General features: G+C 53.4%; 11 protein-coding genes across 11 annotated transcripts; 4 read left to right on the forward strand and 7 right to left on the reverse strand.

The window, feature by feature from the left end:
* Positions 1–2,732: 2,732 nt before the first annotated feature.
* Positions 2,733–7,547, reverse strand: SETTUDRAFT_150951 (uncharacterized protein; the record flags this gene model as incomplete). Its single annotated transcript, XM_008027819.1, has 8 exons — positions 2,733–3,658; positions 3,710–3,751; positions 3,808–3,960; positions 4,016–4,166; positions 4,225–4,977; positions 5,062–6,439; positions 6,496–7,147; positions 7,200–7,547. The coding sequence occupies 8 exons, from the start codon at positions 7,545–7,547 to the stop codon at positions 3,080–3,082; spliced, it is 4,056 nt and encodes a 1,351-aa protein (XP_008026010.1). The 3' UTR covers positions 2,733–3,079.
* Positions 7,548–8,747: 1,200 nt separating this feature from the next.
* SETTUDRAFT_28408 (uncharacterized protein) lies at positions 8,748–9,207 on the forward strand (the record flags this gene model as incomplete). The annotated part of the gene is made up of 4 exons (XM_008027705.1): positions 8,748–8,781; positions 8,833–8,892; positions 8,952–9,059; positions 9,152–9,207. 4 exons carry the CDS (start codon positions 8,748–8,750, stop codon positions 9,205–9,207), a joined length of 258 nt encoding a protein of 85 aa, XP_008025896.1.
* Positions 9,208–9,648: 441 nt separating this feature from the next.
* On the reverse strand, positions 9,649–11,682 carry SETTUDRAFT_150954 (uncharacterized protein; the record flags this gene model as incomplete). Its single annotated transcript, XM_008027820.1, has 4 exons — positions 11,582–11,682; positions 11,289–11,486; positions 10,008–11,189; positions 9,649–9,917 (listed from the first exon to the last, which is right to left on the reverse strand). The coding sequence occupies exons 2-4, from the start codon at positions 11,467–11,469 to the stop codon at positions 9,649–9,651; spliced, it is 1,632 nt and encodes a 543-aa protein (XP_008026011.1). The 5' UTR covers positions 11,470–11,486; positions 11,582–11,682.
* Positions 11,683–13,130: 1,448 nt separating this feature from the next.
* On the reverse strand, positions 13,131–14,388 carry SETTUDRAFT_169166 (uncharacterized protein). The gene has a single exon (XM_008027821.1). It carries the CDS (start codon positions 14,347–14,349, stop codon positions 13,297–13,299), a length of 1,053 nt encoding a protein of 350 aa, XP_008026012.1. The 5' UTR covers positions 14,350–14,388; the 3' UTR covers positions 13,131–13,296.
* A 404-nt stretch (positions 14,389–14,792) lies between these two features.
* SETTUDRAFT_169167 (uncharacterized protein) lies at positions 14,793–16,148 on the forward strand. Its single transcript, XM_008027822.1, has one exon. The coding sequence runs from the start codon at positions 14,826–14,828 to the stop codon at positions 16,077–16,079; it is 1,254 nt and encodes a 417-aa protein (XP_008026013.1). The 5' UTR covers positions 14,793–14,825; the 3' UTR covers positions 16,080–16,148.
* A 29-nt stretch (positions 16,149–16,177) lies between these two features.
* Positions 16,178–17,008, reverse strand: SETTUDRAFT_131225 (uncharacterized protein; the record flags this gene model as incomplete). The annotated part of the gene is made up of 1 exon (XM_008027823.1): positions 16,178–17,008. The coding sequence occupies one exon, from the start codon at positions 17,006–17,008 to the stop codon at positions 16,256–16,258; it is 753 nt and encodes a 250-aa protein (XP_008026014.1). The 3' UTR covers positions 16,178–16,255.
* Positions 17,009–17,228: 220 nt separating this feature from the next.
* On the forward strand, positions 17,229–18,455 carry SETTUDRAFT_28413 (uncharacterized protein; the record flags this gene model as incomplete). The annotated part of the gene is made up of 8 exons (XM_008027706.1): positions 17,229–17,266; positions 17,380–17,669; positions 17,720–17,784; positions 17,843–17,956; positions 18,007–18,092; positions 18,145–18,193; positions 18,245–18,333; positions 18,401–18,455. The coding sequence occupies 8 exons, from the start codon at positions 17,229–17,231 to the stop codon at positions 18,453–18,455; spliced, it is 786 nt and encodes a 261-aa protein (XP_008025897.1).
* A 382-nt stretch (positions 18,456–18,837) lies between these two features.
* SETTUDRAFT_109666 (uncharacterized protein) lies at positions 18,838–19,671 on the reverse strand (the record flags this gene model as incomplete). The annotated part of the gene is made up of 2 exons (XM_008027824.1): positions 18,838–19,184; positions 19,242–19,671. 2 exons carry the CDS (start codon positions 19,669–19,671, stop codon positions 18,838–18,840), a joined length of 777 nt encoding a protein of 258 aa, XP_008026015.1.
* A 352-nt stretch (positions 19,672–20,023) lies between these two features.
* On the reverse strand, positions 20,024–21,719 carry SETTUDRAFT_177297 (uncharacterized protein; the record flags this gene model as incomplete). Its single annotated transcript, XM_008027825.1, has 2 exons — positions 21,573–21,719; positions 20,024–21,495 (listed from the first exon to the last, which is right to left on the reverse strand). The coding sequence occupies exons 1-2, from the start codon at positions 21,700–21,702 to the stop codon at positions 20,024–20,026; spliced, it is 1,602 nt and encodes a 533-aa protein (XP_008026016.1). The 5' UTR covers positions 21,703–21,719.
* A 697-nt stretch (positions 21,720–22,416) lies between these two features.
* SETTUDRAFT_169170 (uncharacterized protein) lies at positions 22,417–23,954 on the reverse strand. The gene is made up of 2 exons (XM_008027826.1): positions 22,688–23,954; positions 22,417–22,641 (listed from the first exon to the last, which is right to left on the reverse strand). The coding sequence occupies exons 1-2, from the start codon at positions 23,930–23,932 to the stop codon at positions 22,489–22,491; spliced, it is 1,398 nt and encodes a 465-aa protein (XP_008026017.1). The 5' UTR covers positions 23,933–23,954; the 3' UTR covers positions 22,417–22,488.
* Positions 23,955–25,312: 1,358 nt separating this feature from the next.
* Positions 25,313–25,826, forward strand: SETTUDRAFT_39538 (uncharacterized protein; the record flags this gene model as incomplete). The annotated part of the gene is made up of 2 exons (XM_008027717.1): positions 25,313–25,388; positions 25,441–25,826. 2 exons carry the CDS (start codon positions 25,313–25,315, stop codon positions 25,824–25,826), a joined length of 462 nt encoding a protein of 153 aa, XP_008025908.1.
* Positions 25,827–26,193: the final 367 nt, after the last annotated feature.

Genomic DNA, 26,193 nt, shown 5'->3' on the forward strand with positions numbered 1-26,193 from the left:
CATACACCCATACACCCATACACACACTCACAGCCTGCGCCCTTCTCCAGCGCTATCGTGCCCCGTGCATGTGCTGGCGCATGCAGTACCGTCGCCAAACTTGTGAACCAGTCGACTTGCCGCAAACCTGATGCGCTGCCGTTGCCCTCCGACCGGCCTCACCATGGCAAGACTTTTTGGCACCACAAGTGGATATCCTCCTCGTTGACTGACTCCATGCCATCTTCTGCACGCCTGCACTGCAATTTGCTGACCCCTTGCCCTCCGCCATCGGGCAGAACAAGCCCCGGCATTTGCACACACACACACACACACACACACATACATCCGCACTCATCAGGCTCACACCCACATTCATCCACACCACCACCACCACCATCACTACACCACAATACTACACAATACAACTCACTCACACACACACACTCACACTGGACCCTGCATTCGCAAGCTCCGCTGGGTCCCCTCATTCTATCAGCCATAGCCCTGTTGAGGCCCTTTGCTGTTGGCATGCCAAGCCATTCGACTCGTCGATAAGCTCGTGGGTTATCTTTTTTATTTCCGAGATCAGAGCCTAAGCTGTCCAATACGAGGGCCACGCTGCCTCGTCGGTGGAGAATCAAAGTCCGCAACCCCTCCCCTTGCCCTTTCCTGTCCTGTCCTCGCACGCACGCACACACACACACACCCCCATGCGCTGTCGCCCCATGCGCTGTCGAATTTCTTGTAGAGGTGGTGTAATAGTCACGGAATGTGCAACACTTGTTTCCATCCTCCCGGAGATCGTCGACAAGCGTTCCCCGCGATCTGGCGTGGTGAGCCACATGTGCGGCTCTGCAAACAAGTGATCAGCACTGTTTGACCGTCAGGAACACGCATGTTTTGGGGATGGGCGAAGGGGATGAACAGTTGTTGCAGTCGGGGGGGGGGAGGGGGCGCAAGGTATGTTGCGCACGACAAACACTCCGTGATGCATAAGGGCGCTGCCGGCGGGCGGAAAGTCATCCAAGGTGGAGAAAATCAAAATCATCATCATCGAAAAAAAAGAGGGCTCCAACAGACTTTCTCGCTACATAGGGAAGGGGGGGGCCAGCAAGTGAGCCGAAAGCCTATCGGGCAAGCGCAAGTGTGGGAGCAAGAAGGGAATGAAAAAAAAAAGGAACAAGAGCCAGAGAGAGTGACTGCAGCCGCCAAAATGGCATGCAAGCCAAAAACAAAAAAGGTGGTCGGCGAGGCAGCGAATCAAGTGTACCCGGCACTCTGGTACATTTACCCACCCACGCCGATTCTTTTGGGGCAAGGTGTCAGTAGTAGGTGTGGGTGGTAGTGGTGGAGGGCCATGGTGGAGGAGGAGGAGGAGCTGGAGGATGCGGGCAGCGGTCTAAGTTGCGTCCGCATCCATGGGCCAGCTAATCAGAGGCTAGCACACGCCAAGACGATGCTGGGCCTTGCAGCTCGTGCTCTCTCTCTCTCACTCACTTCCTCTGCCTCTACCCTCGCTGCCTCTGGCGCTGCGCGCGTGTGTGTGCGTGCTCGAGTCGTCGGCCATCCGCAATGGGAGAACGCTCAAGCCGCCCGATGTAACGTTCGTTGAAACTGCGGGAGTAACGTGGGCTGTCACCTTGAACAAGCTTGGGGGTGGCTGCGTAAGGCCGAGTCTGTGCGCAGCGCGCGCCCAAGGTTTGCGCGGGAGAGGGTGCTGGTGCTGCATGTCTACTAAATCCTATCTTATGATCTTCGCCCTCTTCCCGCTGCCTAAACGTCTTCCCCCTCCCCAAAAAGGCCATGCGATCATCGCCGTCAAGTCTATCGATTTGGGAAGTCCATGGCACACGGGTGATTTGCTGTGCGGGAAGGCGGGCGGCGGCCATGCCATGCCATGCCATGCCATGCCATGCCATGCCATGTGCCATGTGGCAAAGCAGCGGGCAAGCCCAAGGCAATCTACCCACACACACCCACCCACCCCCCTTCACCCCCCCTCCCCCTCCTCTCACCCTCCTCTCACCCTCCCCTCCTTTCTCCGAGCGTATGTGTGTGTGTGTGTGCGCATGAAAATCGCTGGCTTCCCGATTTGGAACGTAAGTCTTAGGGGAGCAAAGCATGGCAGAAAATGCTACCCCAAGGTGCTTTTCCCTCTTTTATGCGCAAACAAGCAACGCAACACGCAACCATGTCAAGGCCAACGCACCGCAACGCAACCTGTGCCTGTCTGTGTCAGTGCCAGTGCCAGTGCCAGCCTCCACATCAGACCCAGAAAAAAAAAAGAGAAGAGGTCCCACGCCCGCATTTCCCGCATGCAGATCGACGAGGAGAATTGCTTCTTAACGAGGAAGTGCTCCTACTAGGTCCTGGCTGTGTAGTCCATGTGTACATAGCTACCTACATACGTGGATGCACATGACGTCTTGGGGGAGGGGGAGGGGGACGGGGCAGGGAACCGCACGGCCATGCTACACCACAGGACGACCTTTGTTGCATTCAGCATTCCCCTTTCTGACGCGAGGCTGCATGCCACCTCAACCTCCCTCGACAATCTCCGTGCGCGAGCTTGGAGGGAGGGAGGGAGGGAGGGGAGGGGGGGGGGGGCGGCTTTGCTCAGAGCGGAACATGGGCCCGTGCCCTCGCTGCATTCTGAAGCCGCGCCAATGAACCAAAGGCCCAGCTGAACGCGCCGGCCAGCCAACCAGCCCCAAACACCAAACTTTGATAATGCTCTTCCCCTCCCCCCCTGCCACACACGTCCACGACCTCTTTTCCCAATGCTGTGGTAATTTCCCCCCCTGCAAACACTCGTCGTGCTGCTGGTTTGATCACTCCCCATCAGCCCAGCCAAAGGGTCAGAGTTATGCACGTTAAATCACCGCTCTTTGCCTGTGTTGCCCCGTCTGCCCGGTGCGCACGCTATTGGGCCATGCGCAAAAAAGGAAAGAGTAATATTATCCTCTTCCTTTGCACTTTTTGAGGCTCTGTTGCATGGCAAGGTCACACGGTGCCATCTCGGCATCTTCCTTCTTGTCGTCGTCGTCAGTCGTCAGTCGTCAGTCAGTCAGTCAGTCGTCCGTTCATCGTTGCGTTTTCATCGAGCCACACGCTCAACAATGGTCTGTTCGCTCTCGCTATGGCGCGCAGGTGGCATGCCCGGTCGCAGTGGCGCCAACCGCCTCACTCCCCTCATCTCACACTCCGTCTCGTCCGGTGAGGCACTTTTTCTCATCATCATCGACACATCGGCGTCCTGTTCGTGCGCCAGCTTCTCAATGTTTTCCTCGGTCAGCGGCATCCATGGCTCGTTCTGCGGTCCCTCGGTGGCGTCGTGCCGGACAAGCTGCGGCCCCACGAGCGAGAAGAGCTTCTCGTCGCGCAATTTCCTGTCCCTCTCCTCCGCGTGGATGCGTCGCATCGCCCGTTCACCCTCGTTTTCGCTCGACCTGGCGAACGCTGCATCGCTCTGGTAGTGGAGGCGGTCAAGCTCCGCGGTCAATGCCTGCGCCGTTGTTTCAGACTCTAGCGTCGTGCCTACCGTTTGCGGGTGACCAGGAGCGCTAAAGCTGTTTTGAGCAGTCGGCTTTGCGCTGCTCCGTGGATCGTGGTCCATTGCAGAGGGCGTTTCCTTGGCCGCTTTTCGCCGTCCTTCGAGTGCCCATTTGACAAGCATCTTCCACGCGTTAGCGAGCCCACACTCACAGCCCTGCTGGGCTCAACTTACTCTCTCCAGCAGCTTTCCTTTTACCGGCTTGGCCAGGTAGTCCTGTCAACTTTCAGCATGTCTCGCTCTTCCAACACCCGACCCTGTTCAGCACTCACATCCATTCCGCACGACACGCACTTTTCCTTGTCTCCTTGAATCGCACTGGCCGTCATGGCAACAATCGGAACGCCTTGCACTTCAGGCATGTTGCGCCAAGGGGCTTCCGTCCGAATGGCATGGGTCGCAGAATACCCGTCTCGAATTGGCATCTGCGTCTTCCGTCAGCTGCCGGTGTACCCTCCCAAGGTCGCATTGTTCACCCACCTGAACGTCCATGAGGATAATGTCCGGGCGTGGATGTGACGGTCCGAAGTCTTTGGCCAAGTACTCGAGTGCCTCCTGGCCGTTCCACACAGCATTGACGGAAAAGTGCAACTTCTTGATCGTCTTGAGTGCGATTTGCTGATTGATGTGGCTGCAAATGCGTCAGCATGCAAAAGTCTTGCGCGTCATATGCCCAGCCCAAGACTCACTTGTCTTCGACCACCAACACATGCACGCGCTGTCTTTCGCTCTCAGACAGGTTCATGAGATGATCTGGGATGGCCGATTTCAGCAGCGAATAGGCCGATGTTCCATTCGGCAATTGCGGCGTCAAGGGTGGTGTGTGGCCCTCGGAACTGCCACACGAGACCGACATGTCGCTTTGAAGCCGATCGGGAATTGACTCGAGATGCACCAACGGTGATTCGCCATCTTGCGATGGTGCACGCGTAAAGGGGATCCAAAACGTGGCAGTGGTACCCTGCCCCAACTTGGAGTCTAGCCATATCTGGCCCTTCATGAGTTCAACCAGGTTCTTACTAATCGTCAAGCCCAAGCCAGTGCCGCCAAATCTACGAGCCGTCGACGAGTCTGCCTGGCTGAAGGGCTGGAACAAGCGCTTGCGAACCTCTTCTTCAATGCCAATGCCCGTGTCGACGATGCTGAAGTTGACCGTCACCACGTCCTTTGTTTCATGGCTAATGGAGACGCACAGCTTGACGGTACCTACGGACGTAAACTTGATACTGTTGGTGAGCACGTTTGTCAGGATCTGGCGAAGTCGGCCCGGATCTCCCATTACTCGCAAATCTGACTGTACCTCGTCTTGAATCAAACTTTGATAGTCCAAGCCCTTTCTGTTAGCCGCAAAAGCCATCATCTTGTTGACATCCCTGAGGACTACGCTAAGGCTGAACTGCACCTCTTCAACGTCCAGTCGACCCGATTCGACCTTGGAAAAGCTAAACACGAGGGTGCAACGTCAGCAGTTGCATTTTCCACACGGCCAAGCCACTTGGCGCCCGACACTTGAAAAGCAAACTTACTCCAATATGTCGTTGATGACGGTCAAGAGGCTGTTGGCTGATCGATGGATATTTTCAGCGCATTCCTTCTGTTCGTCGTTGAGATCCATGTCGAACAGGAGCTCACTCATACCGATGACGCCAGCGATCGGTGTGCGGATCTCATGCGACATGTTGGCCAGGAATTGTGATTTCATACGGCTTGCTTCTTTTGCAGCTGCCTCGTTGGCCAGGAGCCGGGCGTTTTCCTTTTCCTGCTCCTTGAGCTGCTCTTCTCTTTCGCGCAGCTCCGTGATATCCATCGAGACACCTATTACACCATTCACAAAGGCGTGGCCCTCGACGCCTGCTGTCCGGGATGCGCTCATCAACGGCACCAGACGAGTTCGATAGTAGCGAGCCTCGGACATGTAGCTGCCATTGACGATTTCGTTGGAGTGTTTGCCCTCGAGTATCTCTTGAATGGGTCCACGCCAGCGCTCCCGATCATTGCCAGCCAGGTCAAAAACGTCGTATATGTTTCTTCCGAGCAGTTGGTCTTGTTGCAAACGCTGGCTGGGCGAAATTTCACCCTCGAGCACCTTGACGTGGTTGTTGCGATCAATAACCCACAGAACAATCTTTGCGTGTTGAATGACCTGTTGCAGCTGTTCCCTTGTTTGCCGCGCCTCCTGACGCGCTAGTACGAGGTCGTGGATATCGGTGCATGTGCCGAACCACTTGACTATGCGACCTCTGTCGTCGTAGAATGGCAAGGCCCGGCCCAGCATCCAGCGCCACTCTCCGTCGTAGCGTTGGCACCTGTATTCGGTATTGTACTCGTCTCCTGTTCGCAGTGAATGAAGCCAGCGCTGGGCAGTTGCTTGCATATCGTCCGGGTGGAACGGAAGTCGCCAGCCCTCGCCCAAGGATCGTTGGACCGTCAGGCCTGTATAGTCGTACCATCGCTGCGAGAACCAGTCGTGCATTCCGTCTGGAGTCGTCGTCCATACCATGACTGGCATAAAGTTTGCAATGTATTCAAACTGCTTCTCGTTGGCCTGGATTTGTGCGGCAATCTGGTTGGTGTATTCTGTAATGTCCTTGAACACGACGATACCGCCGAGGAAATCGCCCGTCTCTTCATGAAACACTGGTTCGCCGTTGATTTCATACACGATGCGAGTGCCCGTCTGAGGGTGTCTTAGGCCAAGGCGCCTCTTCTCGAATCTTTTCTGGGACCGGCACACTTCGATGATGGGAAACTCGTCCACGGAAAGCAGACGCTGAAAGTCGTCGGTCCAGCACTTGAATTGGGCGAGAAACTCTCTTTGGTCGCCTGGAGCATAAGAAGCGTCTTTGGAGAGAAGGCGTAGAAGAGCCTTGTTGGGCATGCCAAAGCTCTCGTCTTTCCACATGGCTACAAGAATGTCAGCAGGGTCGTGGGCGTTTGGTGGCTCAGGACCAAGTATATACCATAGGCGGGCAAGGTGATGGAATTCAGAATAGCATCTTTCAGCTGCGTGGCCTTTTGAAAGACGGAGGCGGAGACTGCAATGTCGCCCTTGTTCTTGTTGGGGGGACCGCGGGGAGGGAACTCGGGCTGCTGTAGGGTGGGGGTGACGGCCTTGGGGGTGTGGGTTGAGCTGCTGCCAGAACGGCGACCTGACGAGGTACTTGAGCCCGAGCTGCGCGACTTGTCGAAGTGGGGTCCTGTGTTTGTTCGGTTTACCATGCGAGTAGACGGCTGTGCAGTGTGAGGGGTCTCTACAGGTGTTGCGCTTGTGAAGGTCAGCGTGTAGTATTGGGTATCTTCAATGCTCCATATTGAGATGATGCACGAAACTTGAATTGCGTCTTTGTACGCTAACTTCTTGTCACACTTTTGCAGGGTCCCATGCGGGCCCAGGGCCAGCGGTGCAATAACCACATCTACTGATACATCGTGTACCGTAGTCCGCGCAAGATTTGTACTGCTCAAAGGCAACAGAGACTGCTTTGGTTGAGAGGTGGCCTGGCTGGCCATGTTTGTTGCCGTGGGCGTCGTGTGCCCACTGGCCATGTGCAAGTCTCCATCTTCGTCGACGCTGCTTGCTGTTGCGTCCTTTACAACACAATCGAGGAAGTTCTAGGCGGTCAGCATTGTACATGTGTGTATGGTCTGTGTTGCGAGCACGAACCTCCCATGTGATTAGGATTGGCGAGCCGTTTTGTATAATGTCCACGCCCAACTCCCCCATGGTCTTTTCCTGCAGCACCTCGGACACGGACAAACCATCAATACTTTCCAAGTCAATCCCAAACAAGCGGCCCATGGCTTCGTTGGCGAGCAGCACCGTCTTTTGGGGCGACAAGACGAGGATGGGCACGGGCAAGTACTGCAGGGCCGTGAGCGACACGGCCGTGGGCGACGGCGACGTCAAGTGCATGGACATGGGGTCGCTGCGTATGGAGCTGGGAGACTCTGGGCGGGAGCGCTGGCCCATGGCGAAGTAGTCGGCGTCATGGCCGTTCATGTCTTCAGCCATGCGCGGGGGCGGCGGTGTGGTGGTGAGGGCGCGCAGATGCGCCAGGCGGGTATGCGAATCGTAGCCAGGGCCGAGGGGATGGCAGTGCGGCCGGCGTGTAGGAGATGAGACGAGCTGGAGCGCCTCAGTCTCAGCGGGACTGCAGGCCGGCAAGGAGCAGGGGTTCTGGCGCAAGCATGGGTGCAATGGCGCGCAGGAGGGCGAGGACGAGGGCGAGGGCGAGGGTGAGGGCTGGGGGCAAGACGAAGGGCTGGGGGCGGGCGAGGGCGAGGTGGAAAGACGTTGGGGCAGCGTGTGTAGTGGTAATGGTGTACTATGGCGACTAGTAGAGGCGCGCTTCCGAGTGGGGAATTGCATGACAGGATGTAGAAACAGGCAGATCTGTTCTAGACCAGGCAATCCATGGCCGCACGGGGCGACGGGGGTTTTGGCAGCTGCCGCGGCTGCAGAGCGCAGAGTGCAGCGTGCAGAGAATTCACCCGCGCAGACACATGTCGTAGTATACATCTGCACACGGCCATATACAGCGAAGCATTCCAGAAGACCACAGTCGGGCCGTGCCCATGACGCAACGCTGCGCCGCCGCCGGGATGCGCGCTGCCATTCGACACGCCCGCGGCGCTGTCGCTGAGCCTGCGCCGGACCCACTGGGGCCTGACAATCATCACCACATCTCCCGCCTGGAATCTCTACAGTGTTTGCACTTTTACCTGCATCGCCACGCCTACAGCTGCCACAGCCCGCCGGCCTGCCGATCCGAGTCGTTGTCCCCCACCCACATACATACCATGCATATTGGGCTCGCTGATCGGGAACCCGCCAGTCTGCAAGGCGGCCTGGCCACCATCGCCATCGCCATCGCCGGTCCAAAAGCGCCCTTGTGCCGCGGCCGTGTCAAGTGCATCGCGCGCATGCGACTGTGCAGCCTCCACATGCTTGTCCCTTTCCAGCAACACGCTCTGCCTTGTGCGCCCGGGTCGGCGAATCGTGTGCGCGTGAAAAGGCGACCCCGTATGCGACGTCGTTCGGATCGGATGTGGCTGATTACATAATCTTCCGCGCCGTGCCTGCGATGCTTGGCCCTGGCCAACGACAACTGTCTTTCTGGTAGACCGGCGGCAGCAACGCCAACCCCTAGAGAACCCACCCGGAGCCTCGCCGTCTCTGAAAACACCCAAAACACATCCAGAGGCCTCCGCCATGTTCTTCTTCGGCCTGGGCGGCCTGTTCTACGGTATTCCCTGCAAAGTCGCATTCGACAAAACACGTCGCTAACACGCCCCAGTCGCCGTCCTCCTCGTCAATGCCATTGCCATTCTCTCAGAAGACCGCTTCCTCGCGCGCAGTACGTTTGCCCAGACACACATTGGCCAGACAAGATAATTGCGTGCTGACCATGGACAGTTGGCTGGACAGCTTCTGCAGACCCCGGATTTCCTGGCCAGCGAGATGACGCGAGTATAAAGGCGCGGCTGATCAACCTTGTTTCCTCAGTACGAACCCTGATGCGGAGTATGTCTGCCCCTCCAACAAGCCCGTTGCCTGCACCACACGAACACGACTTCTATGCATACCAGTCAGGACCGAGGCTGACCTGCACACAGTACCCTTGATGTTCATCAACACACTTATGATAGTATACCTCATCGTCCTGGGATGATTGGCACATGAAAAATGTTGGAGGAGCCGACACCTTGACGGGAAATCATACATGGCGCTTTGGGAGGAAAGCATAGGCCAACCTGGCAGTATTAGCCATGGGAAAAGTCACCTGAGAGCACGCTGCAGTGTTCTACGAGCTCAACCAAAGTATCTGTAGCGACGGATATGCCACCATGCATAGTAATGCGTTCGGACGATCGTAGGACTCGGAGACCAGCACACAAAGTCCTGGCAGATCCTAGAGGGCCACGAGACATACAGCAACTGCATTTTGGTCTGAAATGTACAAAACCAACAGTACAAAATATCCAATCTTTGCCCACCCTCCATTCATGTATTTCGGTGCTAGTGAGAGAGATGCAAACGTGGAGCGCAAATCCACATCTACGACGCGCATTTTACGAGCAGTACATAATCATTACCCATTAGTCCACACCTGCTACATCAGATCAATCCCTTCAATCGTCCTCTTCCACCATTCCGCCCTCTCCTCGCTAATAGCATTCAAATCATAGCTCACGCCAAACTCGACAATGCCCTCTACGCTCGTCCAGCTGCCCACCAGAAACTCATTCTCCCTCGCCCTCACCCCCATCCTCACATTCCGAAACTCGGCTGCAAAGTCCCTATCCCCCAGCTCCTGGAGGTTGTAGGCCCCGCGCTGGAATAAGGCTGCAAGAGGACCCATGGACGAAATACCGCACGTTGCTCCGAACCCCCCCGTGCTGGGCGCGAGGGAGCCCTGCGGGTTGCCGGGAGACAGGGAGCGCTGCTCTGGCGGCAATTTGGCTTGGACACGCTCCATTTGCGCAATGTAGCCCGTGGCTAGGAGGCGGCCTGGTGAGTGCTTGTCCAGGATCCCTGCGGTACCCCTTGTCATGTCTTTGCCCTTCAAGCGCTTCTGGTACACTCTCAGTTCGCGGTTCGCGTGCTTGGCGGCCAGCTTGAATCGTGCTTGGGCCGGTAGGTCCGAAGTGAGAAAAGGCATGACGATGCCTTCGCAAAAAGCCAGCATGCATGAGTCTGTAGGCGGTGGGTTTGCGAAGAAGCCGCGTGGGTTTAGTGGGAACGACGTTGCAAACGACGGGTATTGAGACGAGGGATGCAGCGTTTCGTGGATTGACATCATGGCGAGTCCAACGAGCGCAAAGCAGCCTGCGCCTACAGACACTTGAGCGGAGCGGCAGAGCGAGATGAGCTGGGATGAGGCAGCAGCAGAGAGCGAGGCACTGATGTGTCCACACGACATTGGGGGTCGTGTCGCGGGGCTATAATCGAAAATCTTGTCAAACTTTGGCTCCAACGGCACCGGCTCCTCTAATCTTTGCTCCCGGCGAAGGGGATTCGTAAATGTCGGCGGCAACTCCTTTTTCACGTGGCGCAGCACGCGGATCAAAGCCCAGAACCAGCGTTGCCTTGCCTTGTTCCCGGCAATGCGTGGGTACAAGTCTTCTTGCGCTGCTGGTAGAATCGCTTTCATCTTGTCTGCCTTTCCGAACGCCTCCATGTCCGCGAGAATATCCTGGCGTGGCTGATTGAGAATGCGAACAAAGTGACTGAACCAACTGTATGCTGATAAACCGTCGGAGATCTGGTGCGCAATGACTATGAGAAAGCGGAGGGAGAAGGTCCCGTCAGGCATGCGCTCGATGGGCAGGACAAGTAGTTTCGCCAGGCATTTCCTAGGCTCGATGATTCTGGTCGTATTAAAGGCATGGTGGTAGAGTTCATTCTCGTTGACTTTCTCGTACACGTCTTCGATCCACACAATGTTGTCCTTGACAGCTTGGACCGCGGCGTCTGGCGTAGAGGGAATATCCACTGCGAAGCCACGAATCCCGGTATCTGGATCCTCATGCACACGGGCGAGAAGAAGAGGGTGCTGCAGGCAAAGACAAGCCCAAGCCGATGCTATTCTGTGCCGGAGCTCGTCTTGTGGGAGTTTGTGCTGCATGGTCAGGGTAAAGAGCGTGTTCATGTCTGTTGGGCGGTTAACGGAGATCCAGATCGTATTTCTTAAATACAGATAGCCTTAATGGTACTGCAGAGCAAAGTCAAGCGCCATGAGAATTCACATACCTGCCCGACCGCCATAGTAGATGCCATCTACGTCAAAAGAAGTTTCCACTAGCCCAAGAGGACGCTTAAATGTCTGACCCCCATCTGGAGCAGTCGAAAGCGTCCAAGGAGCATACCCTGTTGCATACTTGTCTAGCCAATGTCCCTGCTGTTGTTGGTGCGTCATGGCGGCTCTAAACATCCAGGGGGCTTTTACTACTGCTAGTTGTTAGCAGAGTTACTAGAGCAGTCATAAGCCGAAACCACATATAGCTTCATTAATATTTCAAAGTCCATGCTGGGAAGTTGCTTACAGCTGTCTAGATGGAAGGTAAATGTGAGATTCGACTAATCAGGTAGGTAGAGGTTGGGTAGCAAGAGCAATGTATCGAACAGATAGTACTAGCGTTCACAGAACAAATCGCTAGTAAGCCTTACTACTGTAGTGACCATTAGTACTTATAGCTCGTATTGGCGCGAAAGGTGCGGGATCTAACAATAATTACTTTACCTTTGCCCTATTCGCACCTATCATGAAGATTAGATTGACCTGAAAGAAGGAAAATTAGTTTTAGATCATTTTGAGAAATTATCCATCTAAGCTCTAGAGTGAAAGGCCATGCCAAAGCCTGAAGCAAAGACAGGAATAAGAGGTAAAAGGTTCGCGGCCAAAGAAGCAGCGGTTAGGCGAGGTAAGATGCCACGCTGCACAAATATTTAACATACCTTTGAGCTTCTAAACGTTACTATTAACGCTGATTCAGGTTCCACTCGATGCCAACCTATACATTTGATGCTTATAGGATGGAGATTGTTTCCTTGGTTGACGTGCTACTCGGATGTGTCTTATAGTGATAATCTCGTTGCTGTAATTGCCACCTCCCATGCACACCAATCACCAAGAGTATGCGAGAGACAGAAAGATAAGAAGAGAAGTTTGTATGCAATTGATGTACGTACGGTTGAAGTGTAAAGCATGCAGGGTACAACCCATGTAAGTGGGTCCCCCGTCGGCATGGCCCGCTTGAGTCACCGAAGTTAGCCTACTGTAATCATAGCGGCTACACATGCCTTACGAACTAGGCGTGTAAGATTTTTAACATTTCTTCTCATCACAGGCAGTGCTACTACTTTACTTCGCAACGAGCGGGATATACTCAGAGTCAAGTGCAAAGTTCTTAGTAGCCTCATTCTCAAATAGCTTACTACATATGATGCCTGCCGATTCCTTGGGCGGGGGGAGCACTTCCAGCTTTTGACAGCCTTCAGCATGTGAGGCCTGCGACCCTTGTGTTTTTGGGCGAGCGTAACTCGAACAACATCTTCCTTGGAAATGGTCTAGTTATGTTTGTAACTTCCTACCATAAAGGCTATAGTAGCATGGTAACTGGAACAAGCCCTGAGTCTAGTCATAATGGGCGGTAGAATGTTCTGAACCCCAACACACGGTGCATGTCTGAATCGCGCCACTGTCCAAATAGCTTTTGCTGAGCAGTCATTTTGACTGGGACGACTTAGCTAGCCGGGTCAATATCTTCCCAAAAGCTCCACCCCAATAGCCATTATCTCTGTCGTCCATTCCATAAGCCAAGACATTTCCAATTAGTTTAAGCAATTTGAATATTTGATATTCCATATCTGCTAGCCTTTAGAAGCGCTAGATATTAGTACTGGTAATGCGAATGTTCATTAGCAGTTTTGAAGGGCCTGTTGGTAGCGCACGAGGCAGAATATCCCTCACTAAAAACGAGCTCCTTCGTAGTATTCAACATCACTATCACCCGAATGCAACCAGGTCAAAAATAATGTGAATTCATCTACAATTACAAAACAGCACCCTTTGATAATCTACATAACCTAAAACGCCCTGTAGTTTCTAATGAGCAGTTGCGAGGAAATGCAGAAACAGTTTTCGTCTTTAATTCAGTACCATGTCTTTACCCACGCGTACACTCTCTGCCTACTTAATGGGTATCGCTAAAGTTAGTTATCACATCCGTATATTGCGCTATGTAATGCGTAAGGCCTTCTAGACCACATCCTCCATCTCATCCTCGCCCTCCGAGTCGCCATCCCCAGGGCCTTCTGGCGCTGCAGCCTCGGCTTGCTTGCTGGTATCACGTTGGTTTTCAAAAACAGCTTGGCGCTTCCAGTTGCTTGCAAAGGGTCCAGACTTGACAAGGAGCGCAATGTCGCCGAGAACTTCCTTGAGATACTGTTCTGGCTGCTTGGTACGCTGCTTGATAGCCTTCATCGGCCAGTATTGATACTCGTCGAACAGAGTATGCAGGAAATCGATGAGATCAGATCTCGCCATACGAGCAGCCTTGTTCTGTTGCGACTTTCCTTTAGTCATGGGTCTAATGAAGTTCTTGAACCGGTTGTTGAGCGTAATAGAATTGTTGACATCTGAAACCTCGGTGTCTTTGGTGATGATGGTGGTCATGTGTAAGCCCTGAATGGCTTGCTTGATGCGCGCAGCGCTAAAGTCCTTGTATTCCTTTGTTTCCAAAGGATTGGCATTGTACTGCCGTGTTGCATGGCCAATGAGGGCAGTCTGCTTAGGAATGGCCTTCTTGTACTTGCTTCGCTTCTGGACGCGCGCCTTGGGATCTTGCACACCGCCAAAGCTTCCTTGCTGCGCCCCTCTACCGTAGCCCTGGCCCCGAAAACCTGGCAGGTCCTTCTCTGTAAAGACGTATGTATTTCCAAGCAGTGTATCGGTGGCCGGTGCGGGATCTAATTGGAAGGCCGAGGGGAGCTCCGACTTTGCGCGCCAGCGGTCATTGAGAAAGACACGCATAGGCTTTGTCTTGTCGATTCCGCTGGTCGTTGCAAATCCGTAAATCTCGCCAATTTGTATCTGATCGGTATCGTTGCCATCCGCGAGGTTGTCCCACTTGGCGACTGCGTCATACAACCACGGAGGGATGCGCGTAAGCCATATGTCCTTCTCTGGGCCATCTTTGTTCATGATCATCTCGCCAGTATCCTCATAGAACTCGTCGTCCATGAAACCGCCGCCTGGCGTCGATGCATCTGGGTCCATCTTGACATCGGGATCTGCCTTGATACCGTTCATGGTCACGGGTGAGAATGTGTTTGTAGTGGTGGTGGGTAGCAAGTCGCCGTCTGAGTGAGATGGCAGAAGTAGGGAGCGAAATGGGGTCGGAGACTAGATAAAAAGGGACGTAGGGACGAAGCGAGGGCGACGTAGCGAGGGCGAGGGTGAGGCGTGGATGTGACGATGAAAGGCATCGACCGCTGTGGTTGCGTGGTTGCTTGTTCGCGGCGCGCGCTCGCATTAGCGTGCCAAGCTGCTTATCGATAATGCGAGAGCTATGTGTCGCGCAGCCTCGCACTTGCCCCAGCTGCCCCACGTTTGCTGCCTGCTACCTCCGCTGTGCGCTTGATCTCGAGCTTCTCTCTCCGTAGTCAGCCTACCAGGCCATATATAACTCGCCATTCCATTTCTGCAAAACCAGAATCATCATCTGCAAGCCTACACACGCCCAATTGAGCCATCGGTTTCACTCGAATACGCTTGCCCCCAGAGCCATGGCTTCCGAAGCCGTCACCACCGCTTTACAGCAAATCGAGACGGCACCCGTTAGCGATAAGCCCGCACAGTACACCACCCTCCTCCAGCAGATTATTGAATCATCGGCCAATGTGTCTGCCGATCTGAAAGCATACGCACAAACTCTCCTGGACGATTCGCTAGGCATAGTAGTGCTGCGGCCACTGCTTGCTGCCTTTGTAGACGCCTTCCGGACACTCAAGGACGCAGACGCAAAGATAGAGATTGGTGAGAAGGTCATTACACTACTTCAGTCCAAGGGTGCAGGGCAATATGAAGAGCAGGACACTCAGATCAAGCAAGCACTGGCAGATGCTTTCGAAGAGAACGAGGACTACAGGCGGTCTGCGCAGACACTCGCTACCATCAACCTAGAGTCTACCCAGAAATCCGTCACTCCAGATGAAAAGGCCAAAGTATGGATTCGGATAGTGCGGTGCTATCTAGAGGAGGACGACCCAACCAGCGCATACACACATCTAAACAAGATCAAGAACATCATATTCAGTGTTCAAGACAAGGCGACCAAGGTCATGTTCCACCTCAGCCAGGCGCGCATCCTGGACTCTCAACGCTCTTTCCTCGATGCTGCACAGGCATACTATGGAATAAGCAACGAGCCAATGGTGGATCCGGAGGAGCGAGATGGGTTCCTTGGACGAGCCATCATCTGCACAGTCCTCGCACCAGCCGGTCCACAGCGAGGGAAGATGCTGGCCAAGCTGTACAAGGACGACCGAGCCAGTTCCGCTGACGACTACGCAATCTTGGAGAAGATCTTCTTGAATCGTCTGCTTACACCTGCTGAGATCAAGGCCTTTTCTGCTAAGCTCGACCCTCATCATCTTGCCCGAGGCTCAGACGGTTTGACAGTGCTGGAAAAGGCTATTCTCGAACACAACCTGGTCGGTGCTTCCAAGCTATACAACAATATCGGATTTGACCAGCTTGGCGAGCTGCTAGGCATCGACGCAGAGAAGGCAGAGGATTATGCAGCAAAGATGCTGGAACAAGGTCGCCTTGCTGGATACATTGATCAGATCGACCGTTATGTCTTCTTCGAGGGAGAGGCTAGTGGAGAGCGCAAGACGGGGCATGCGGAGCGAGTGGTGGGCAAGGAACTACGTAAATGGGACGCCAACGTCACAGGGCTCGCAGAAGAGGTGGAAAAGGTCACATCGATGATCCAGAATCAGCATCCAGACTTCCATGCAGCCCAGGTAGTGCATTAGGAGTAACAGCCAGCAGTGTGAGGAATAGTTGTAGCATAATCGGCGTACGGGATTAGATATACCCAATGCATACTTTAGTCATGACTGATTTGATTGCTGTGCATTCGTCTGAGATCCGATATGATACATCCGTCACCAGCTATTGCAACGTATTCTTCGATGCATGGCCCAACCTACTATTGTACACTCTTCTTCTCACTACTCTCGTGCGCTAACGCGGCCTCATACTCCTCCAGACTCTTGACTTCCAAATCACTAATCTTCAGCACTGTGTAGTGATGCTTGCTCTTGACGTGTTTGACGTGCCTCCGCCGCCTTTTGGTCTTCTCCTCAACCCGCAATGGCTCGCTCTCCACACCCACGACCCGCGCTCTGCAGGTGAATAACCGCTCATCCAAGTAAAACACCTTTTTCCCATGGTCCGAGTTTCCCTTGACCGGTTCCGGGGCCTTCAATGTGTAGTCTCGCGATCCAATGTGTGTAGCGCGGTTGAGACGTAGGATATCGCCGGGCCGCACGTGTGGCATTTGGAAGGGGAGACGGAGTGTGTCGCCACGAGTAAGAAGATACGGCCTTCCATGTATATGGGCGGTTATGTAGTGTTCTGGTTGCGTTTGCAGGAGCGGAAGAAGGTTTCGGATGGAGGGTGTAAGGGTCTGGGAGACAATGTCTGAGCGGGCATGTGGTGATGCCTTGATACCATTAGAGGTTGCAGGCTTGGGTGTGTGTTCTGGCAAAGGCTGTGGTGTTTGAGCGCGCTCCTTGGCTTCCTGTGATATGCGGTGGCCGGATTGAATGAGCGGCTCTGGGGTATTTGATGTGTCGAGATTGTGCGATACGGTCGTTATTCCTGCACGGAGGACGGTTGGGCGTATTATCGATCTCGACTCAAACAGAGCATTTCGTGCTGTGCGTGCGAGCAGCGCCATTGGTGGGTCGTGTGCAAGTCGCAATGGCTGGCAGACTGCTGGGGGGTTGGATAGATTATTGGTGTTGCGGAGGTCCGATGCTGAAGATTCCCGCAATGGCGCGCGCTAGTGGGGGGCTAGCGTCGAACTTTTTGGAGAGGCAAGTTGCGCTCGCTATTGTACGGCTACTTACTCCACTCTACCTCTACCCTACCACAACCACCACTGAGAGGTAGTCGCCATGCCTCAGAACGAGTACATTGAGCGCTTTACGAAGCAGTACGTCCATGCCCGCTATTCATATCCCTGCCCCGCGCTAGCGCTTGCGCATCGCCAATATCGAGGCTGCACCACCTGGCAAAAGAACCATCTGGCTAACAGCCCCATCCTAGGCACGGAAAGCGCTTCGATCACGATGAGCGGAAACGCAAGCGGGAGGCTCGTGAGGGCCACAATGCGTCCAAGAAGGCCCAGAACCTCCGTGGACTGAGGGCAAAGCAGTATGCCGAGAAGCGCAGGAAGGAGAAGATTCAGATGAAGCAGAAGATCCGCGCACACGAGGAGCGCAACGTCAAGTCGAACGAGGCTCCCGAGCCTGCTACCGAAGCGCTGCCTTCCTACCTGTTGGACCGATCCAGCGAGAAGAATGCCAAGGCCTTGTCTTCAGCCATTAAGCAGAAGCGTTCGTCAGCCATACGCATCGACTGGATCTACATGCTGACGCTGTGTTAGGAAATGAAAAGGCTGCCAGGTTCTCTGTACCGCTTCCCAAGGTCAAGGGTATTTCCGAAGAGGAGGTAAGAAGCTCGTTTACAAGGATTATGTACGACATGGGCTAATTATTTACCTATCTAGATGTTCAGCGTCGTCAAGACGGGTAAGAAGACGAAGAAGAAGTCGTGGAAGAGGATGATCACCAAGCCAACCTTTGTCGGTCCTGGCTTTACTCGTCGACCTGTCAAATACGAGGTTTGTATCGCCGTAGCTCGACACAACACGCACACTAACTCTGGATCCAGCGCTTCATCAGGCCCATGGGATTGCGCTACAAGAAGGCCAATGTCACGCACCCTGAACTCAACGTAACAGTTCAGCTGCCGATCATGTATGTCATCTCAGAATCACATGAGGAAAGCAGTATGCTGATACCTGTGCAGCTCGGTCAAGAAGAACCCCCAACAACCACTGTACACTCAATTGGGTGTTGTACGTCTTCTCAACCTCCCCAAAGCTTACTTGGCGCTAACGACTGTCTAGCTGACAAAGGGTACCATTATCGAAGTCAACGTTTCCGAACTTGGTCTCGTTACAGCCGGAGGAAAGGTTGTCTGGGGTCGCTATGCTCAGTACGTTTTACCCTTACGATGTAGTTCCTATGAAGAAAAAACCAAGACTAACACATAAACCCAACAGAGTCACAAACAACCCTGAAAACGATGGATGCCTCAACGCCGTTTTGCTCGTCTAAAATACCCTTGGTTCAAATCGTGGAAAGTGTGCATTTGACGGCGTTAAAAGGGACCTGGGCCTTTGTAATTGATTCAAAAGGGCGTTGAGGCGATCATATGCAATGTCACTTTTGGGACCTACGTATCGTAAAGAATCACTGAAGCACAACAATACAGCATCCGTGTGATTGTGCTGTACTCACGCGCTCACGTGACTCTTATCCACGAGCAGGACATGGAAGACTAAGAAGCAAACCTTGGCTCATGAGCGACTACAAGATTGGCAACGAGCACAGAAAAGAAGTGTATATACAGTAGTGGTTGATGTGATATCTCAGTCAATCTGATACTACCTTTATTTCTCTCACCCAAACTCGAAGAGACATAGCACAAAGGCCAAAGTCACCCTCCAAAATATGTCTTCTCGATATCCACACCCAGAATGAGTCCAAACGTCCCTAACAGCAAGCAAGTAACCAACCCCATGATGGCACTGACTTCCCAACCGCCCGCCAATGCCTTACCTCCAACTAGCGCCCGTTGAAGCCTCCAGAAGCGCAATGCTCCAATGATCAAAACGACGATAGCCAAGCAAATAAACGTTGCTGACAGTGGTCTCCCGATCCTGTGGAAACCAAATGGTTTAGGCGTGGGACTGTGCTGCACAATGAAGAGCTGGGCGATGATGATACCTGTCATTACGAGGAGAAGAGAGGTGCGTAAATAGCCCAGAAAGGTGCGTTCGAGAGCTTCCAATGGGTTAGTTTGGGCTGCCTGTGAGTGAGTAGAGGAAGAGGAGTACGTACCAAGGTGATCTCGTTGTGCTCCTTCGTCGATGGAAAGGCTTATCTGCGTAGTCCAGAACGTGACGAGCGCGTCGTAGAAGCGCTTGCTTCTTGGCGTATCACCATGCTCAGTGTCGTCGTCTACATCTGCTTGCGTGCTTGCATATCGTCTCAGGTCGTCTCTTGATGTACTCCTCACACTGTTTGCAGACGCGCCCCTGGATCGCAGACTGGCGAAACTCGGTGGGGCGTGTGCTTCACTTGGTGTTGTATCCTTGTTGTTGCGCCTTACAGGCTCCAACTCTTTTGCAAAACGCTGCCGTTCAAATCGTACTGCATCTTCGGAATCAGGGTGGAGCTGGCTCCGTGTGCTGCTGTGGATATGTAGAGCTGCCGAGGGGAGGTTGAGCGGTGGTAGCGGTGGAGCTCGAGATGACGTAGGGTCACTCATCGATAAGGGTTGTGTGTGGTAGTGAATCCTGCGGTAGTGTAGGCGGGCATCTTGGGCACCTGTTTCTTGTCATGATAAATGTGCACCGAGTCAGTTCGTGTTGGTGTCAAGGTTCGCTCTGCGCCGAAAGCAAGGGTGGTGCGAGCCATGCACGAGGTGGTGTGTGAAGGTGAGCGGGATAGACTTCCGGACCATCGCGTCGGGTCGTCGGATGTTATGCTCCGGCAGGCACGTGAAGGAGGCCATAGCCCTTGTGGTCAGACAGTGCTTATCAAAGATCTATTCATGCTATCATTACTATTACCGTGTAGTTATGCCTCTTCGTATATACGTTGGTGTTACCATGTACCCATTACCAGAGCGCCAGTCCCGCGACTACGACAGCAGCAATACAAGCCTGCTGCATGACACCGTGCGTGGCCCTGGCAGCAGCATCGCTCGTCGAACTTGACGGCCCATCCTCGGTGCTCGAAGGCGATGAAGTGCTGGTACGAGAAGGAGAAGGAGAGGAAGAAGTAGGACTAGTCACTACTCCGTTCTCCTCAACGTCATCCGGCGCGTCAAAGAGCTCCTCTCCGTTGCTTGCTCTTGTCCATCCCAGTGCAGTTCCATCTTGACTGACGGCCTTTCCACGCACGTAGTCCTCTAGCTGCACATCCACCAGGTAGATTGCCGTCTCAAAGCCCGTCCTTCGCGCAACGGTAACATTCGTCCAGGTTGTAGAGTCGCTTGCATTCGCCGTACAGACTACCCAGCTCTCGACCTCGGTGGCGCCATTCCAAGAAAAATATGCCAAGCTTCGATCTCGAGCCCAGTGTATATCGGGCTTGGTGGTTGGCTTGCCCTCCCACTGCTGGCGGTACGTGCGGTAAGCGTTTACCACGTTGGACCTGCCGAATTGAACGTCGAGCAGAATGTTTCCTTGGTGATCTAGCTCAGCAAAGAAGGGCTCATTACCAAGACCAAGCATATAATTGGTGGTTTCGTTGGATGGGTCGATAGCTTGTAAACTGCCCTCGTAGCGAGCAAATGTTTTGGCTTGGTTGGTGAACTCGGTGATGATTTTGACGGTCATGTCATCTTGATTGACATCAAGAAGGAGACCACGTGAGTAGTTGGTCCGACCGTTGGGTCCGTTGTCAAACAGTGTCATGCGCGTTTGATCTTCGTCCAGCCAGCGCGCATCATGCTGGAAAGCGAATTGGGCAGCTAGTTCGACATCAAAGTCCGACTGGCGTCCATGAAGACGCCAAATGATTCTCCCATCATCTCCCGAGATTTTGTAGATGCAGTCCGTTACGCGTGCAGAGACAAGATAGTCGCCGTTGCCGTCCTTTTCAATTGAGTTGATATGAAAGTAGTCCCACGGCGTCTCCTCTGACTGACCGATATCAGATGGTAGAGAGTTGTACGACTCGTTGATTCCAACATGGGCGCTAGCGTTCCATTCAAAGACTAGCTCGCCAGTCTCGATGTCAATCTCCTGGAACGTGTTTTCGAAAAGCCAACCGTCCGCAACACCTCCGGACGGCGTTAGGTCCCATGGAATTCCGTGATAGATGATTACCAGCGCATGGTCGTCGTTTGTAATTTCAAACTCGTGGAAATCGGCCATGTTTTCACCAAAGCCGTTTGCATGGAAATGCGCAATCTCGCCGTAACTCTGGTTGAGGATGTAGAACGACCCGTGCCCATACCCGTCTAGGAGCTCTCCAGACCATAACGTCAAGACAGGTTCGCCCTTGTATGTCTGCACCTTGAACTCAAAAGCCTCGGGATAGTCTCCGGTCCACACGAGGGAGCCCATACGGTCATTTGTGAATTCTGAGCATGCAGGTTAGTATCAAGCAACAGGCAGCATCCTACGGGGTATACCGCCGGTCAATTTAGGACAAGCATACCGAAAATGGTGGGCCAATTCTGACCACTACTTGGCCGTCCATTGATTCCCAGAAAAACAAGCCCCTCCTGCAAGGCGGTTCCATTGTGATTGACGTGCATCTCTGGTGGCATTACGTTCTTGTTCGACATGTAAGTCTGAAAAGGCGTGCCGCTGTCATCTCCCGCGCCATATGTATCATAGGTATAGCTGATGGAATCCTGTGCTGTAACAAGAAACGGTGATAATGACAGGCTTGCCAGTAGGGCGAGCTGGGCAACGCCTGGAGTGGAGAAGCGCATCGTTGCAAAAAGAACCTGCTGTGTAGGCACCAGATCAGTAAGTATCAAAGAGTTGAGGGATCCTGGATGACGCGAGGATGCAGAGGCACAGTAGGACCCAGGTGTTTACCACGAGAAGTGGCCGGCCTAATGAATGACTGCCCAATTCGAGCGTGCTTTTTCACAGGAAACCACGAGTAAGAGGCACCGTGGGCGTAGCTACGCATGTCAGATCGTGATCCTTCCAATTGCATGGCGGTGCAGGTAGTTGCTGCGGTTGGTGGGGCCGCGGAAGAGTGAATGAAGCGGGTGCATGTTGGCCTTCAGCTGCAGTTCCAACCATGTACTCGGTGCTCGGATGCTGCTGCCGTCTCACTGGGCATATTGGCGACTGCCCAATGGCAAGACTGGATGTTCAAGTTTTGGAGGAGAGTCGGGTTGACATGCCGTGCGCCGCGAGGTAAGCCCTTGGCATGTCAAGCGAATCGGGGAAGATGATTCGTGCGACACAGCCACATGCTTTCACGCTTACCGGATCGGCTCCACTTGCACCAGAGATGACAATCGTTCTGCAAGGACTCGTAAGGTTTCGTTTGCTTTTCATTCTCATTGCCTACCACTTTTCTATAGTGTGGACTAAGGGAGCGCCTCCTTGGTTTAGGACATGAACTTGCTAGCCATGTTCAGCATTCCACCAAGACCACCACCAGAGCTGCCGCCACTGCCTCCGCCCATTTGAGACTTCATATAAAACTTGAGAGCCATCTGTGCAGCTTGGGCGACTGCCTCTTGCTTGGTAGCGCTGGGGTCCTACTTTTGTCAGCACTTGTTCAACACCTGGTGGATTAGTGCCTACCGTCTTTCCCTGGCTTTGCTGCTGATCAAACAGCTGAGCAGCATGGCCCATGGCCATACCAATGAATTTGTTCTGTCCACCCTTGGCATCTTCATTGCTGCCGCTGTTGAACATCTTCATTGCCTGCATAGCAGCAGCGGCACCGAGATTGTTCGAGCTAGCCTGTCCATCTCCACTGCCGCCACCACTGCCATAAAACTTTTGATGCTGTTGGACAGCGTCATCTTCGTCCACATCCTCGTTTTGGTACTTGTTCTTGTTGCCGGACAGCATGCCGAGGGCGCTGGTGAACAAGCTGGAGTCACCGGAACTGCCAGATGCCGACGAAGCATGCTCCGCGGCGCCCGAGAAGTCGTCTGAAGATCCTCCGTATGCACCGCCTCCGCCATAGGATGTACCAGAAGAATGCTGGCCTCCGTGACTGCCTCCTGAGCCGCCATAGCTACCCGAGTTGCCTCCGTGGCCACCTGATGGGCGATCATCGTCGCGTCCAGAGTTACCTCCATAGCCACCCGAGTTACCCCCAGAGCCGCCAGAAGGACGGTCATTGTAGTCATTGCGTCCTGAGCTACCTCCATAGCCACCGGATGGGCGGTCATCGTCGCGCCCAGAGTTACCTCCATAGCCACCCGACGGGCGATCGTCATCACGTCCAGAGTGGCCCCCGGAGCCGCCTGATGGGCGATCGTAGTCATCGCGCCCTGAGCTGCCTCCGTAGTTACCTCCAGAACCGCCTGATGGGCGGTCGTTGTAATCGTCGCGTCCTGAGCTGCTACCATAGCCTCCTGAATGGCCTCCGGAACCACCCGACGGGCGATCATTGTAGTCGTCGCGCCTTGAGTTACCGCCAGAACCACCTGACGGGCGGTCGTTGTAGTCGTTGCCTCCTGAGCTGCCTCCGTAGCCACCCGATGGGCGGTCATCGTCGCGTCCAGAGTTACCTCCATAGCCCCCTGATGGACGATCATTGTAGTCGTTGCGTCCGGAACCACCTGATGGGCGGTCGTTGTAATCATCGCGCCCCGAGCTGCCGCCGTAGCCACCTGAGTTGCCTCCATGGCCGCCCGATGGACGGTCATTATAGTTGTCACGTCCTGAACTGCCTCCATAGCCGCCTGATGAGCTGTTGTTGTAGCTGTCGCCTTCTGATCTGCCTCCGCTGCCTCCGTATTCGCCCCGGTCGTCTCCACGGCCACCATAGCCGGACTGCCTGCCGGACTCACGGTTGTCGTCGTTGTAAGACATTGTCAAAGCTTAGTTGGGAGATCTGGCACTGCATTAGTATAGTATAGCGAAGGAACGCTTAGTGCAATATGCTGACGCCCCGCACGAGATGAGCTTTTCAGCGTACTTGAGAGGCCAGCCGCTTCTCACAATATCATCCGAAGCTCCAGGGACTCCCATCGCATGCGGGGAGGGACTATATGCCATTGCAATCCAACGTCGGAGCGCAACAAACTTACTCTGTGCAAGGAATTGAATCTGGTACTGATGAGGAAGCAAAGCAAGAGAAACGAGATTGGATTGGCAAGAGGGAGAAATCAAGTATGTAAATGGTTGCTGCAGCTGAAGCTCCACGCGCCTTGGAAGCTCCCATGTGCATGTGCCCCTCGATGCGCCCCCTGCCCCACCTTCGCATGACGTATACATGCAGCGTCTCGCACCACCACGTCGCCGTCTTTCCGCTCCTGATTCGCGTCTCGACACAATACTCCGTTCGTCCCATCGAATCAAGGTACGCATCAAAGGGTTTATCCCTGTCACTCTGCAATTGGCGATACATGCTGGAGGTTTGCGCATCGTGTAATGAGCTATCCAAGGTCACTGCTCACACCTGCCATGCTAGACTTAGCCACCCAGCTGTATCTAGTCATGCAAGCCCAGTTTTTCATATACAGGCCGCTATTGCGGAAATGCTATTTTTAGGCGCTCTGCGCTGGGCGGATTATAATTTTTATCCACAGTTCTCCCCTTCTGTTTGCGAAGGAGGTGGTGCTCTTCATCCTGTGCTCAAGGTTACTATGTGTGACTCTGGAATCCACCTATGGTCAAATCCATTGAGACTTTCCAGCGGTTTCATACCTATCAAATATGCTTTGCTTGAGTCGCGTCTATCGTCAGAGTGGCAACTGTGTCTTGTTCTGGCGATGAAGGGCCGAAAAACATGTGCCTGAAACCCCATGCGTGTTCTTGGCATGGCGATCAGCAGAGCCGTATATTGATGCTATTCTCCTTCTGCATAAACCCCTGTCTTTGGCTTGACTCTTGCTTGATGCCTCTAGGCGTCATAAGAGAAAAAGGAAGCATGGACTACAATCCAGCACGGACACTGCATTGAGGTGTTCGGTGGCTTCTACACGCAATAATCTCAGCCCAAGCTGAAGGTATCATTTTTAGGGGTGCAACAATCTCTGACAGCAGGATATAGTTTTGTCATTTGTACACTCAGACTATGTCAAAGAATGTAATATCAGGCGTTTGATTGGGGGATAGAGAAGGGTCAACCATAATTCAGTGTCTTTCGAGGCATAAGAGACTTATACTTAAGTAGTATCTCTCACTATCAGGTGCCATTCCTTTCTCTTACTCTAACAACTATCTTAAGAATCTGCTGCTACGTCGGCCATGACTGAAAAACGCATTTTCATTACCCCAGCTGGTGAGCGGAGAGCGCGGGATTCTGGGTCACGTGCAAATTTCTGTAAGTAGGGTTTGCAGCATATTCCTGCCTGACTTATCTGACTAGGCCATAGATATGGCCATCATCACTCTAGTTTTAGCTTTCACCGGGGCTTTTATGAGTGGTTTCTGGTGTGCGACATTTATATCATCCTTGAAAGGAGACATGCAAAAGCTCATCCAGAGTGTGGAGACCTTAAAGGCCAATTTCCAACACCAACAATTACAACTCAACGCCTACCATGACCAAGTTCGAATCATGCATGACAAAATCGAAGCCTCCTCCGGTTCCATACTCAGCGAGATCCAAAAATTGCCGGGCCGCATCAACGACCAGCAATCAAAACAGCAATATACTCGATGTCTCACAGATGATATCCAAAATCCGACGGCTAACAGGATCGAATTGTTGAATATCACAGGATTGCCTGGGAATTTTCTCGATGGGATAGTTCCGTAGAGCTTCCGGAAACTACCCTGCAGATGAAGAGGCCGCGTGAGAAGAGCACGAATCCCCTAACAAGGGTTCTCGCTGGATGACTTGAAATTAGCTATATATTCGAAGGACGAAAATGATGTGGTCAGTTGTTCTTAGAGGAGGCGAGGGGCACTCCTCAGCAATGGGAGTCAATGAGTCGCTGGGGAAAAGACTTACCAACTAAATCCTGAAGTCTGGAGATTATGGAGGAGGTTGCTGGATGCGGTCTTAGAAGACACATAGTGGAGCCAAGTTCGGACTGATACGAGCTCTCCCGTCTTGCTAAATTTAGCTTATTCTTACTATCCTCAACCTTCTTTTACTAATAGTAAGCGATAGATATACTAAT

Source organism: Exserohilum turcica (assembly GCF_000359705.1).
Source record: "Exserohilum turcica Et28A unplaced genomic scaffold SETTUscaffold_20, whole genome shotgun sequence".
NCBI classification, from domain to species: domain Eukaryota; kingdom Fungi; phylum Ascomycota; class Dothideomycetes; order Pleosporales; family Pleosporaceae; genus Exserohilum; species Exserohilum turcicum.